The sequence below is a fragment of the Epinephelus lanceolatus genome, chromosome 9 (assembly GCF_041903045.1).
Source record: "Epinephelus lanceolatus isolate andai-2023 chromosome 9, ASM4190304v1, whole genome shotgun sequence".
NCBI lineage: Eukaryota > Metazoa > Chordata > Actinopteri > Perciformes > Serranidae > Epinephelus > Epinephelus lanceolatus.
In genome coordinates this window covers 30932270-30946187 of record NC_135742.1, presented here as the reverse complement: position 1 = coordinate 30946187, position 13918 = coordinate 30932270, and the positions used below count along the sequence as shown (strand labels likewise).

General features: G+C 45.4%; 1 protein-coding gene across 3 annotated transcripts in view; it reads left to right on the top strand.

Annotated features, from left to right (window-relative positions):
• LOC117252511 (tetratricopeptide repeat protein 28-like) overlaps nt 1-13918 on the top strand; it is a 200539-nt gene that overhangs the window by 167925 nt on the left and 18696 nt on the right. For all 3 annotated transcript variants that reach the window (XM_033619486.2, XM_033619485.2, XM_033619487.2), the window contains 4 exons: nt 1049-1845; nt 1984-2528; nt 5602-6125; nt 13288-13397. In XM_033619486.2, coding sequence (XP_033475377.2) covers nt 1049-1845; nt 1984-2528; nt 5602-6125; nt 13288-13397 — 1976 coding nt within the window. The remainder of the gene's footprint in view (nt 1-1048; nt 1846-1983; nt 2529-5601; nt 6126-13287; nt 13398-13918) is intronic.

The following is a 13918-nucleotide window of genomic DNA, read 5'->3' as shown; positions in this document are numbered from 1 at the left end:
GGATGAAATAAATGGGAAAACACACATGGCGGGAACTAATCCCGGCGGCACCATCACACACTCACCACAAGCCACAGAGCCCCTCTCCGCCCCTGGTTCCCACCCGCTCTGACTGTTTCCATCCCTGTTGTCCCATCAGCAGCCGTACCCCCATCCCAGTAGCCCATTAGTCTCCATGCTGATGCAGCAAAGCAATGATGGCCAGTCTGGTGAATGAAGGACTAAGTTATTTGCCTTGCAGCTGTCCATCCGCCAACCTTCAGCCGTCCTGTCTTCTCTCTCAGTGAGCTTTCATATTATCAGTGCAATTATTATCATTGAGAGTTGGTTGGCAATGCAAAAGGAGAGACCCAAAGATTAGTAGTGAGTCTCAGAGGGAAGGAGGAGAGATGCGATAGATATGCCGTGATGTCTCTTTACTCTCTGCTGTGTATTAGTCATTGTGTATAAGCATGTGGGTCTGGGTGCAGATTTGTTTGGATGTTGTGTGTATGTATGTGTGTGTGCCAGATGGCTGCCTGGCTGTGGGGTAAAGCTATTATTTTTCTGAGGATGGTATTTTATCAGAGATAATACGCTCAATGCACTGGGTTCTCCATTATTTATTGTTTCTCCATACTTATCTCATTTTTCTAAAGTTGTTTGCTGAGCTTTCCATCAGCTCTTCACGCTCTCCCCGCACTTTTACTTCCTCTGTCTTTCTTTCTTGTTCTCCCATAACCGTTTCCAATTCTGTGGAAAAATTGTTGGTTTTGGTAAAATCCCTCTAAGACACAATCATCAAAGACAGCTTAGGCAATCAAAAGATTCTATTTTGGTGTTATAATAACTCTGTTTGATTGCACTACATTTTAATGACCATAATTCTGTTGGAGAGTGTGTTGTATAAGCAGAGCACAGATGGCTCAGAGAGCATATTTTAACAACCAAATGACTTGTTTTGTACATGAAGAGCTGACTAGGCACTTGAATTTTACTCAATTACAATTTTCCTCTGAATGGGTCTTTAACTTCATCCTCTCGCACTCCCTCTTCTCTCTCTCCACAGGCATCATCCACCAGATGAAGGGGGACTATGAGACTGCACTGAAACTCCACAAAACACACCTGGCCATTGCTCAGGAGCTGAATGACTATGCTGCTCAGGGCCGGGCCTATGGCAACATGGGTAATGCCTACAATGCCCTGGGAGCCTTTGACCAGGCTGTTCGCTACCATCGCCAGGAGCTGCAGATTTCCATGGAGGTTAATGACCGGGCCTCGCAGGCCTCCACCCATGGAAACCTGGCTGTGGCGTACCAAGCCCTGGGAGCCCATGACCGCGCTCTACAACATTACCAGAACCACCTCAACATCGCTCGTGAGCTCAGAGATGTCCAGAGTGAGGCGCGGGCTCTGGGCAACCTCGGCAACTTCCACTGCTCTCGAGGAGAGTTCCCTCAGGCCGTGCCCTACTACGAGCAGTACCTCCGCTTGTCCCCTGACCTCCAAGACATGGAGAGTGAAGGGAAAGTTTGTCACAATCTGGGTTATGCCCACTACTGTCTGGGCAACTACCAGGATGCCGTCAAATACTATGAGCAGGACCTAGCTCTGGCCAAGGACCTTCATGACAAACTGAGTCAGGCCAAGGCATACTGTAACCTCGGTTTAGCATTCAAGGCCTTGGGAGACTTCACTAAGGCAGAGGAGTGTCAGAAATACCTGCTGTCCCTGGCCCAGTCCCTGAACAATGCACAAGCTCGCTTCAGAGCTCTGGGGAACCTCGGGGACATATTTGTCTGTAAAAAAGATGTGGCTGGAGCCATTCAGTTTTACGAGCAGCAACTGGCCTTAGCTCACCAGGTATGGCCACACACAATGTAGTACAACATATACTAGAACAATTCATCATATAAATAGGAAATGTCATGTGGAATATAATTTTGACATCACTCACCCAAGTCCCACCTGCTGATATTGTGACATTCTATCTCATTTCAGGTTAAGGAGCGTAGGATGGAGGCCTGTGCCTATGCCGCCCTTGGGGCCACCTACAGACTTGTGCAGAAATATGACAAAGCTCTGGGCTACCACACCCAGGAGCTGGAGGTGTATCAAGAGCTGGGCGACGTGCCAGGAGAGTGCAAAGCCCACGGTCACCTGGCAGCTGTCTACATGGCCCTGGGGAAGTACGCCATGGCCTTCAAGAGCTACGAAGAGCAGTTGGAGCTAGGACGGAGGCTGAAGGATCCTGTCGTGGAGGCTCAGGTGTACGGAAATATGGGCATCACTAAAATGAATGTAGGCGTGATGGAGGAGGCGATTGGCTACCTGGAGCAGCAGCTGGCCACTTTACAGCAGCTGAGCGGCAATGAGGCAGTAATGGACAGGGGCAGGGCCTATGGGAACCTGGGAGACTGTTATGAGGCTCTGGGAGACTTTGAGGAAGCCATCAAGTACTATGACCAGTATCTGTCAGTGGCCCAGAGCCTCAACCGCATGCAAGACCAGGAGAAGGCCTACAGGGGCTTAGGAAATGGACACAGGTTAGTCCTCTGTAAATGAAAGGTGTAATGTTTTAACTGATTGTTTCACATTAGCACTTAACCCAACCCTCCAGGTTCAGGCCAGACTGGGCTTTAATTTCTCAAAAGTCAGGTTCTTGCCAGTTTCCCTTCTTTTTTTTTTTAATACAGACCTTATAGTCTGTGTAATGTAATGAATAATGTCTGGGCTGCATTGCCCATGTTGTAAAGCCATTATAAGTAATGAAAATGTTGATTTTTTAGAGTTAGATTTAACCTGACAAAACATTAGTCTACATTCTGGTGCCTGGATGGCAAAAGTGGGAGGGGAAACAAGACGATTTGGTCAGCAGTGTTTGCTTCTGCTTTCCTCGCAGTGGCAGAGATGTGTGTAACATGCAGCGGAGAGTGGTAACCATCATCTGTGCGTCATGTTGCTGTGGACCTCCATGCACAGTGAAGGGGCGAGGGGTGCAGCTCGCTTTGCTGAACCTGGCTTGTGCAAGATGGAGAGCCAATGACAGACATAAATAAAACAAGAAAGGGAAGAAGGAGGCCCTAGCTTTTAATAAATGATGTAATATTAAAAAAAATGTCTTTAAAATTTGGGTTTCCAATAGTCTCGCCACCAGACAATCAGAGATCTCCGCCTTCTGATAGTCTGGGGACACTCCTTTCTAAAGTGTGTTTAACACACCGGCGAATACGGCCGGCAACAAAGCAACACCTCTTGCATTTTTGAAAAGGACACGCCTTCTCGGAAACGTGCGCTCCCCCTTTTCTCATCCGCAAGGAAACAAACACACGGAGAGCTTGAAAATGGATGCCGAGAGATTTAACTCCGTTTTATCAAACGTGTGCTCATCCGTGAAGAAAATGTTTTTTCCAGCGGATGTCTTAGTTACAACATTATTGAGCTAACTGGAGTAGTTTCATGTCGTATCCGACAACGGGAGGCTTTCAACAGATGACGTCCTGATGTTAGCTTTGCTGCTGCTGTTAGCTGTCCCTGTCAGCTGCAGCCACTGATGCTCTCTAGACATCGTGATTTCCCAAAACTGAATAAATACCACACATAGCAACACAAAACTGCTTTGCTAGTTCAATCATGTTGTAACTAAGATATCCGCTGGAAAAGATATTTTTTTCACAGACTGTTTAATGAGTTATTACCCATTACAGACACCGCTAATGGCTAACAGGGCAAACAGCTAACGGTTAGCCCAGCTAAACGTGCACACAGAAATAGTAATGTTTGTTCAATCATTGTGTTTATAGACTTTACAAACAAGCTCTGCTGGTTTTCTACCCGGAAGTATTTGTAAACAACAAGGCAATTCCCTCTAACGTTATAGTCCGGCCGGCCGGATGAGTCATGGCCTTGTAAAAGATTATGTTTGTTTCTTTTAGTTGGCGAGATTGTGTCGCTGCAAACGCGACAAACATCCGCTAACTTTGATGGCGTTTTCTGCGAGTGCGGCTGAGGCATTTTGTACCGCTACACGTGTTTCTAGTGGGACTATGTTTACAAGCACAAGAGTTCAGCGAGCCACCGAAGGACCGCCCTGCAGATTTACTATTGGTTCTGCAACATAGGGAGTTTTTTTAAACTCTGAAATTGTATCCGCCCATCTAAACACAAAATCAGGGAGAAAGTCGGCAGTCTTTAGTTAAGCAAAGCGTCTAAAGACTGACTTGTGAGTCTAGGTTTACAATCCAACTCAAGCCCTCACTGCTGTGGCTCAGGCATGGACTGGGCTTGGACAGAAACTAAACAGGTTCATGTAGAGTTGGGCCTGAGTTTTTGGGCATGATCAAAGCTCTGTTTCACATTTCAAGGGAAATACTTTCCATTCTTTGTATTATGCAGCGGTATCAATTTCCCTTAGCTGTCGCAGTAGCAGATAATTGTATTGACTGAGTAATACTAATAATCACAGTAATCCTGCTTTGCATATTATTTTTCTCCTTGCGCTCACCATAAAGGACCACCATAGTTTAGAGGCACCTTGCTGGTGAGCACGGCTTGGATGTGAGCCTGGTGCTAGCTGTCTCAGCAGCAGCCTAGTGGCCCTGGCCCTTATCTGTATGCAAAGAGGCTTTGGCACACAGACGTCTGAAACTGAGGGAACCGCAGTTATTTTCGAGGCAACCTCTTACATCTTGTGTCTCTTCTCCCTTCTATTTCTCCGTATGCTTCAAAGAGCTGATAGCATCCTGGGAGACTAACACTGCAAAATAAAACACGAAAGGCTTGCTGAAATCCTCATTTCGCAGATGATTTTCTTCTTATTGTGCGTCATCAGCATGGCACCACGGCAATCACACACGGCAGTATTAGCCATGCATGAGTTCAGAGGGGAATAATAGACATCGCACTCAAACCCTTCTCCTCTTCTAACAGCTCTTAGTCAAGCACATATATTATCACACAACATTAATTAAGCTTAAGGCTTTTATTCTTTTAATGCTCCATTTGAACCGGCATCCGGCAATTGTTGGTGGTGCCTGAGCATGTGAATAAAGTCTGTTTGAAGGCTGTGAGGGTGAATAAAATGTCAAGATGGGATGAATGGCACTCTGTCAACATATACACTAGAGGATGGAAACGAGGATCCTTTGACAGATGACCCATCTCATTTTAAAGGATGGTAGACGGCGTTACCCTTGGAACACAGCCTAAATTTTAAATTTCATATTGGCGCTCACATTTCTTCTTGTGGCCTTCCACACACACTGTAGTCTGTCTACATCAGCAGCTATCAGCAGTGTGTTGGACATCTAAATCTATATTTCATTTACACCAAAACTAAAATTATCTGATCTTGCAAATGAAAGAGTTGCTGCAATGTGTGCTCCCTGTTGCATCCTAATAGAGCGAGAACAGATACGTATCTCTATGAATCAAGAATATATTTTCTCCAAGATAAGCAGGGAGATTTATTTTGAGTGTTGTGGGCACTGAAGATATCTCAGTACTTGTTCAATTTGGACAGAAAATAGCAGTGACAGATTTTCTTTGAGGTTGTCTTGTCGGTTTCTTATCGCACATATCTCAATCCTAATCTCATTGGTTTTCTGTCTTTACCTTCAGGGCCATGGGAAACCTACAGCAGTCGCTGGTGTGTTTTGAGAAGCGGCTTGTGGTGGCCCACGAGCTGGGGGAGTGTGGAGGCAAGGCTCAGGCCTACGGTGAACTGGGCGCACTGCACAGCCAGCTGGGAAATTACGAGCAGGCTATCTCCTGTCTGGAGCGTCAGCTGGCCATTGCCCGTGATACCCAGGATAGACTGCTGGAGGGCGACGCCAGCTGCGGCTTGGGTGCTGTTTATCAGTCTATGGGAGAGTATGAGACAGCCCTGCGATGCCACCAAAGTGACCTGGAGATTGCAGAGGAAGCGGGCAGCCCCACGCGCCAGGCCCGCGCCTATGGGAACTTGGGCCTTACCTACGAGTCGCTTGGAAACTACGAGCGGGCAGTGGTGTTCCAGGAACAGCATCTAAGTGTGGCGGCTCAGACTAATGACTTGGCTGCAAAGACACTGGCTTACGGCAGCCTGGGGAGAACACACCACGCACTGCAAAACTACTCACAGGCTGTCATGTACCTGCAGGAAGGTGAGTGAGTCAGGGGGAACAGGAGAGAGGATTGCCTTTGTTGCCTGAGCTGATAGGCTTAGAGTTTGTGAATTCATGAATATGAAATTCAGAGCCTATTTGTTGCTAAGCCTTTGCCACATTTTTATTAGGCTGTGTGCGTGTGTGTGTGCGCGTGTTTGTGCTTTTGTGCTTATGTGTTATAAGTGCACAGGGGGGATTTTGTGTGCGTATTATGCGTCTGTTGTCTTCTGTGCTGTATAGGTACACCAGCATTTGTGTGTATGTCTGTGCAAAACTATCAGGATGCACGCCAAGGCATTTTTTTTCCTGTTTACTTTTCGCTCTTCTTCACACCTCTATATCTACTTTTCTCAGAGGGTTCTTTGCAGTGAGGTGCCAAAGGATCTTTTCACACGGTGGCTGACAGACTCCTGCCTCTCATGCTTCATTGTCCCCTGCAGATTATAGTGAAATAAAAACCTGCAGCTTGGCCCCTCGAAAATTCATTATGTCAGTGACAGTGCAGGAAGGGTTTGTCACCGGGGATGTGATAAGTGGAAGCATCCATGGATGTGAGCCGAATATCCACACCACCAGCCTCGCCTGTGCCCATCGACAGACCTCATTCTCAGGCACACCCACCGCGTTACGACCCAAACCCTGTTTGAATCCGAGAAAATTGCGGCTTGTGTAAGACGACATTTGTATATTTCACCCTGCAGGGAGTGAATGCAAGGGAACAGGAATATATCTCCTCTATCTCTCCTCCGTCCGCTCTATTAGAGGTAGCCAGGCCTGCAGTGACCCATACACCTTCTGCAGGCCTGCTTGTTGAGCTTTAATGGAAACAAAGGCGACAGGCCATTCTGTCTCCACCCTGTCCTCCTGTTGTCCCCCGCACTGTCCTTGTATTGTTCCTCAGTCTGGCTGTGAAAAAGAACAGTGCCTTCACTATCCTTGACAGCCAATTATTTCTGGCCAACCTACCCAGACCGAAAAGTTGGCGAGGTTTTTTCCCCTTCAGTTTTTCTATTTTTTCTACTCCTACTGCTAGTCGTGTTTTTTCTTTTTTCTTTTTTTTGTTCTTCATGCTGCACTGCTTGTTTTTTGTTTATCGAAAAAGATTAATTGGAAGGAGGGATAGCAAGAAAGCTCCGAACTAGTACAGATAGTGTCGACAACATGTGACCTCCAAATCAGTGCATGTGTGTATATGTTTGTGTGTGTGTGTCTCTGTGTTGCACATTAATACAGAATGACAAGGCTACAGCGACATACGCTTGAAGATACCAATTAATTGCTGATAGGCAGACATAATTTCTGTCACTTTAAGTGTTCACACTGCACCCCCAAGTTATCTTCCCTGTAATGTTAAATTAAAGGACGCTGCACATCGCTGTCTCAATCTTAAACAAAAGAGGCATCTTACACCAAGATGCACTTTTCAACGATTAACACAATGGTGTCATTAAATCAATGCTGTCATTGTAGTGACTAATGGAGGTATTAAAGTTTCTCCACGCTCACGCTTCGTTTATGGAACCACAACTAATGGAATAATAATATTGACCTGCAAAGGCTGGCTTTGGTCAAAATGTACCTGATGTTTAAAGGGTAACACCACCTCAATTAAGTGTTCCAATATGTTATTTCTATAGCCTGGGAAAGTTCAGTCAATATTTTTGATTGTGAGCTGCTCTCTCTCAAGCCAGAAAGCAGAAAAGTAGGTCTCAGACTTGTGATGTCATAGGGTATAAAGTCTGGAATGCTTCATAGACAATGAATGGGAGCCTGATTTTGCTTTATTTTATTGTAGTGTTCTCAGTTCTGAAACAGAAAATGTACGCATATAGTCAGAAAATTCTCCCTGGATGCTCTCAGCTTCAGACTTTATACCCTACAATATCACAAAATTTGACTTTTAACACTCTTTTTGGATTTGAGAGAAAGATGTTCATGTTTATATTTATATATATATATTGATTATTGTAGATTATAACTAAAAACAGTTGTGTTGTACAGTATGAAATTACAGTATATACTCTTAAAGAGAAAATCCTATTGAATCCTATCAATTGTAAAACGTACAGTACAGGCCAAAAGTTTGGACACACCTTCTCATTCAATGCGTTTTCTTTATTTTCATGACTATTTACATTGTAGATTCTCACTGAAGGCATCAAAACTATGAATGAACACATGTGGAGTTATGTACTTAACAAAAAAAGGTGAAATAACTGAAAACATGTTTTATATTCTAGTTTCTTCAAAATAGCCACCCTTTGCTCTGATTACTGCTTTGCACACTCTTGGCATTCTCTCCATGAGCTTCAAGAGGTAGTCACCTGAAATGGTTTCCACTTCACAGGTGTGCCTTATCAGGGTTAATTAGTGGAATTTCTTGCTTTATCAATGGGGTTGGGACCATCAGTTGTGTTGTGCAGAAGTCAGGTTAATACACAGCCGACAGCCCTATTGGACAACTGTTAAAATTCATATTATGGCAAGAACCAATCAGCTAACTAAAGAAAAACAAGTGGCCATCATTACTTTAAGAAATGAAGGTCAGTCAGTCCGGAAAACTGCAAAAACTTTAAATGTGTCCCCACGTGGAGTCGCAAAAACCATCAAGCGCTACAACGAAACTGGCACACATGAGGACCGACCCAGGAAAGGAAGACCAAGAGTCACCTCTGCTTCTGAGGATAAGTTCATCCGAGTCACCAGCCTCAGAAATGGCAAGTTAACAGCAGCTCAGATCAGAGACCAGATGAATGCCACACAGAGTTCTAGCAGCAGACCCATCTCTAGAACAACTGTTAAGAGGAGACTGCGCCAATCAGGCCTTCATGGTCAAATAGCTGCTAGGAAACCACTGCTAAGGAGAGGCAACAAGCAGAAGAGATTTGTTTGGGCCAAGAAACACAAGGAATGGACATTAGACCAGTGGAAATCTGTGCTTTGGTCTGATGAGTCCAAATTTGAGATCTTTGGTTCCAACTGCCGTGTCTTTGTGAGACGCAGAAAAGGTGAACGGATGGATTCCACATGCCTGGTTCCCACTGTGAAGCATGGAGGAGGAGGTGTGATGGTGTGGGGGTGTTTTGCTGGTGACACTGTTGGGGATTTATTCAAAATTGAAGGCACACTGAACCAGCATGGCTACCACAGCATCCTGCAGTGACATGCCATCCCATCCGGTTTGCGTTTAGTTGGACGATCATTTATTTTTCAACAGGACAATGACCCCAAACACACCTCCAGGCTGTGTAAGGGCTATTTGACCAAGAAGGAGAGTGATGGAGTGCTGCGGCAGATGACCTGGCCTCCACAGTCACCGGACCTGAACCCAATCGAGATGGTTTGGGGTGAGCTGGACCGCAGAGTGAAGGCAAAGGGGCCAACAAGTGCTAAACACCTCTGGGAACTCCTTCAAGACTGTTGGAAAACCATTTCAGGTGACTACCTCTTGAAGCTCATGGAGAGAATGCCAAGAGTGTGCAAAGCAGTAATCAGAGCAAAGGGTGGCTATTTTGAAGAAACTAGAATATAAAACATGTTTTCAGTTATTTCACCTTTTTTTGTTAAGTACATAACTCCACACGTGTTCATTCATAGTTTTGATGCCTTCAGTGAGAATCTACAATGTAAATAGTCATGAAAATAAAGAAAACGCATTGAATGAGAAGGTGTGTCCAAACTTTTGGCCTGTACTGTATATCATTTGTACATTTACGGACCATGTTTCTGCATCTTGGATTACATACATGAAACATGTATGGGATAATGAACTCATATAGTACACACTATGAAATCTGTATTATCTGTAAGAAAGGGGCCTTAATCATGTGTAGGACAAAACAGACTAACATTGTAGGTTTATTTACAGATGACAATACATATGATTTTTTGTATGATTTTGTTATAAACACTATAATAGAACTGACTCAGGAATTGTGTTAAAACACATTCATGTAGGCTGGCCTTTGAACATCTTGTCAGGAGGCATATAAAACTAGATGCATTTGGATGCTAAGTATTGCAGTGTGAAATGTCTGCGCCTTTCATCATCATATGTGGACCCCTCACAGTTTTCAGTGTGTCTATTTTTGTGCTGTACATCTTCATGTCGGTTGCTTTTAAAATGGCAGTAGGGGTTTGACTGGTGGCATAGGGAGCTGCTGATATACTTTTTTGCTTTTAACTTTTGTAGATATTTGTGGCTATTTTCTTTCTCATATTTCATTTCTCTCAGGCTCAGAACAGACAAAATCTTTCACCTCACTTCAATATATTTTTGTGATGTGACATTCAGAGCTTTAATATAGCAGCAAACCGAGGGTGCAGGTTTCACTTCAGCATTGAAGGGACATATATGAAATGGGGGATTTGGGGGCTCCTCTGTCAGATTTTAGCATCGAGTGCTTAATTTCCTGCATTCTGGTGAATTTTTATGCATCAGTTTGTTCCTTTTCTGCATCAATTTATGGTGTAAAGTCTTTAATTTTGTTAAAATTAAAGTCCCCCCTCTACTTTTGTGTTTTTACAGGGGGAAACAAATACACATGCTCTTAATATTTAGGAGGACATGTCTCCTGCGTCCCCTTCATGGAAGCACAGCTCTCACCCTGAGGTTCCCCCCTGATTAACAACATTAGCTCCGTCTGCTCCATTGCTGTGGTTTAGTGTTGTTTATGGAGTTAGTACTGTTAGCTGCTAGCCGCCGTCTCAGCCACCTCCATGTGGAGAACTGTGACCAGACAACTCATACGCTCTGAATTTCTCATAGAGCCCCTTTGACATCTGAAAGAAGAAGAAACAAAAAGGAATTAGCATAGCTCTCCATTATCTCATAAATTATTAAGTAAGCTTTTACAAATACCAATATTTAATTCCCAACTCAATACAAATGTCACTACTGTCTTGGTATCAATGTGAAGTTTGTTTATGTAGGATGAATCTGATTTGTCACAGTCCCCATCATGCTCAGTGTTTAGACGTGTCAGAGGTCTGTGGGAGATTTTTTACGGAGTGAAGAAGAGGGAGACGTAGCAGTGAGAGCTTTTTTCCTTCAAAAATTGTTTATGGTACTTTTACTGTATATGACACACTAGTCTTTCTCGCATGTGGTCATGATCAAAGGGCTCTGTGTTGTCATGTGTCACGAGTATGCATGTGCCTGGGTACTTTGTTTCCGGCGCAACACACTTGTGGTTCTACGGTGCATGAGATTTCGTGCCCTTGTTCCAACCCATGCGTATGTGGTGTCTGCACGTAAAGCCTGTGTCTGAAGCCAGAGGTGCGTGGGCCTCAGGGGCTGCAGAGAATCTCTCACCCAGCTGTCAAGCAGCCTTTAAAGTGTTCTCTAGTTGCTCTTCAGGGCACAGCCAGCCACGGCCACATCCTCGTGTCAGTCGCTGCTACGTGACTGTGCCTGCGGGGCGCACCAAAGGCACGCACGGTGACAGTGACAGACACTGAATGATACAGAGCGGGAGAACAGAGGGAATGAGAGAGTTAGGGAGGAAAGGAGGGATGGAGGGAAAAAAAAGAGAATGGCAGGCGGGCGGGCGGAGGGGAAAGACAGGGATTGGCATGAGTCATAATTCACATGTATTATTTCACTGTCAACTGGAGAATAAAGAAAACATAGAGTTGGTTGACATTCAGGCTTGATCATAAAGAACTATCACAGAGCAGCTCAGAGAAAGAAAGGTTTTTTGTGTGTGTAGTTGTGTATGTGTATGTGTGCGTGTGCGTGCAGATAAAAGACTCAGAGCTGGAGTTGAGATGAGTGAGGGGTGAGGCTGTCAGAGAATGAAAAGGATAATTTAGATCTGTTTCCTCTCTCTTGCTCCAGCGCCTAATGAGCCCTAAGCAGTGCCGAGTCCCCGCAAGCACTGCCACCACAGTCAAGATGAAACAGGTAGAAAGAGCGGAGGGTGGGGGCCAGAGACACAGGCACAGAGATGAGAAAATGAATACGGGAGGTAGAGGGAGAGAGGAGCGCAGCAGATGCATGGGGGGAGAGGGCAGGCAGACGGAGGGAGGGTGTGTGGAAAGATAAGGCGAGAGGGGAGACTGTTGCAGGCTTCAAAGGCTGCCGGCTAGCGTGGCCATGGAGGAGCCATGAAGTCTATGGTTGCGTGGTGTGCTGGGTCTTGCGGAATAGGCTGGCTGTTTCGGGTCACGCTCTCTGTTCTTGGCTTATCTGGTCCAGCCACAGACTGTTTTCCAGGAATGCCGAGAAAAGCAGGCTCGGATGAGGGTGGCTTGGCCCATTTTCTCCTCTCTTTGACCAAAAGCATGTTTAGACCCCTCCATCGCACAAGCGAGTAGAGAGAATAGACTTGCAAATACAGAGCCCCGTGTTAAGTGAGACTGTGCATGAGCAATAGCCCATTGCACACTGCAGACTGCTTGCTGTGCATTTAGCACCTTGTGGGTGATATGTGGCCCAGCAGCTGTCGGTTTTTTTTTTTTTTTTCATCATTGTCCTCTGTGGAGTGGCATTTTCATCTCAGTAATTGGGCAGAACCAAGTACTCTGCCGGCAGACTGAGGACACATGCAAAGATGTGACATACGCCTCACTGCTTGAGGGATTGGAAGTGAAAAACAAACTGCGAGCTCGCCAGGTGATCTGACACAGGCACACTCACTGAATATACACACCTAGGTACACGCACACACACACATGTATACACACACACACCCAAACCTCCCCTGGCTTCCCAGACAACTCAGAGAGTCTCTCAAACAAAATATCACAAAGTCGACTTTGCACTGTGAGTTTGCACACGGTCTATTATTAGCTCATCAGGGTGTTTGCAAATATTTGTAGATGTCTTCATGATATTGTGTGGCTTCTTTTATGCAAGCATTAAGCGAGTGTTTGTGTTTGCTCAGCCAGTCGATGCTTAGCATTGATTACTATGCAGTCCGATTAGTGCTCTAACAGCTTCCCTCTATGGCAGAAGTGTGTGTGTGTGTGTGTGTTTTAGTCCCAGTGTGAGCAGTATCTTACAACTGAGGCCAAATATCCAAACCTGTTCGCTGTCAGAACATCAGTACCACGCTATGCTTACATCTGTTACTCTGAAAGATACCTAAGAGTCTGCCTGCTCTGAATAATTTTTACTCTCCTCTCTCTCATCTGCTCCCATTTCCCTCTCTGACAGGCCTGCGGCTTGCGGAGCAGCTGGCTCGGCGTGAGGACGAGGCAAAGATCCGCCATCGTCTTGGGCTCTCTTTGTGGGCCAGTGGGAATCTGGAGGAGGCCCAACATCAGGTATCTCCTTCTCCTCCCTCTTCTTGCCCCGACTCACCTTGACTCAACTCCTGTCTCCTCTCCTCTCCTCCATCTGGACCCCTTCCAGCAAATCCACCTCTTGTAGTTAAAACTGACCTTTAATAAGCACACATCTGTTAGTCGGCAAAGATTACAAATGAGAGAGGGAAGTAGATGTCCAAAGACCTGGGGTGTGAAATATAAGTTTTCAGTAATGCTCTAACGGTGAAAGAAAGAGCCCAGAGGAGAGAAAACAACAGGAGGAGAAAAAAGGAGAGGTGGCTATAGAGCTTGAACACGGCTGCTGGCAATATGCTAGGGAGTCTGTTGAGCTGGTAAATGCTGTCATCTCAGCAGACAGGCGACAGATGACTGAAGATATTTTTTGTATCTATGTGCATGGTCTCAGGAGTCCCAAGCCTCCTCATCACACACAGACACACACACACACACACACTCACACTCCTCTTCAGCCCACTGCCCACCTGGCAAGTATGGAATACCCCCTTAACATCTCTCTT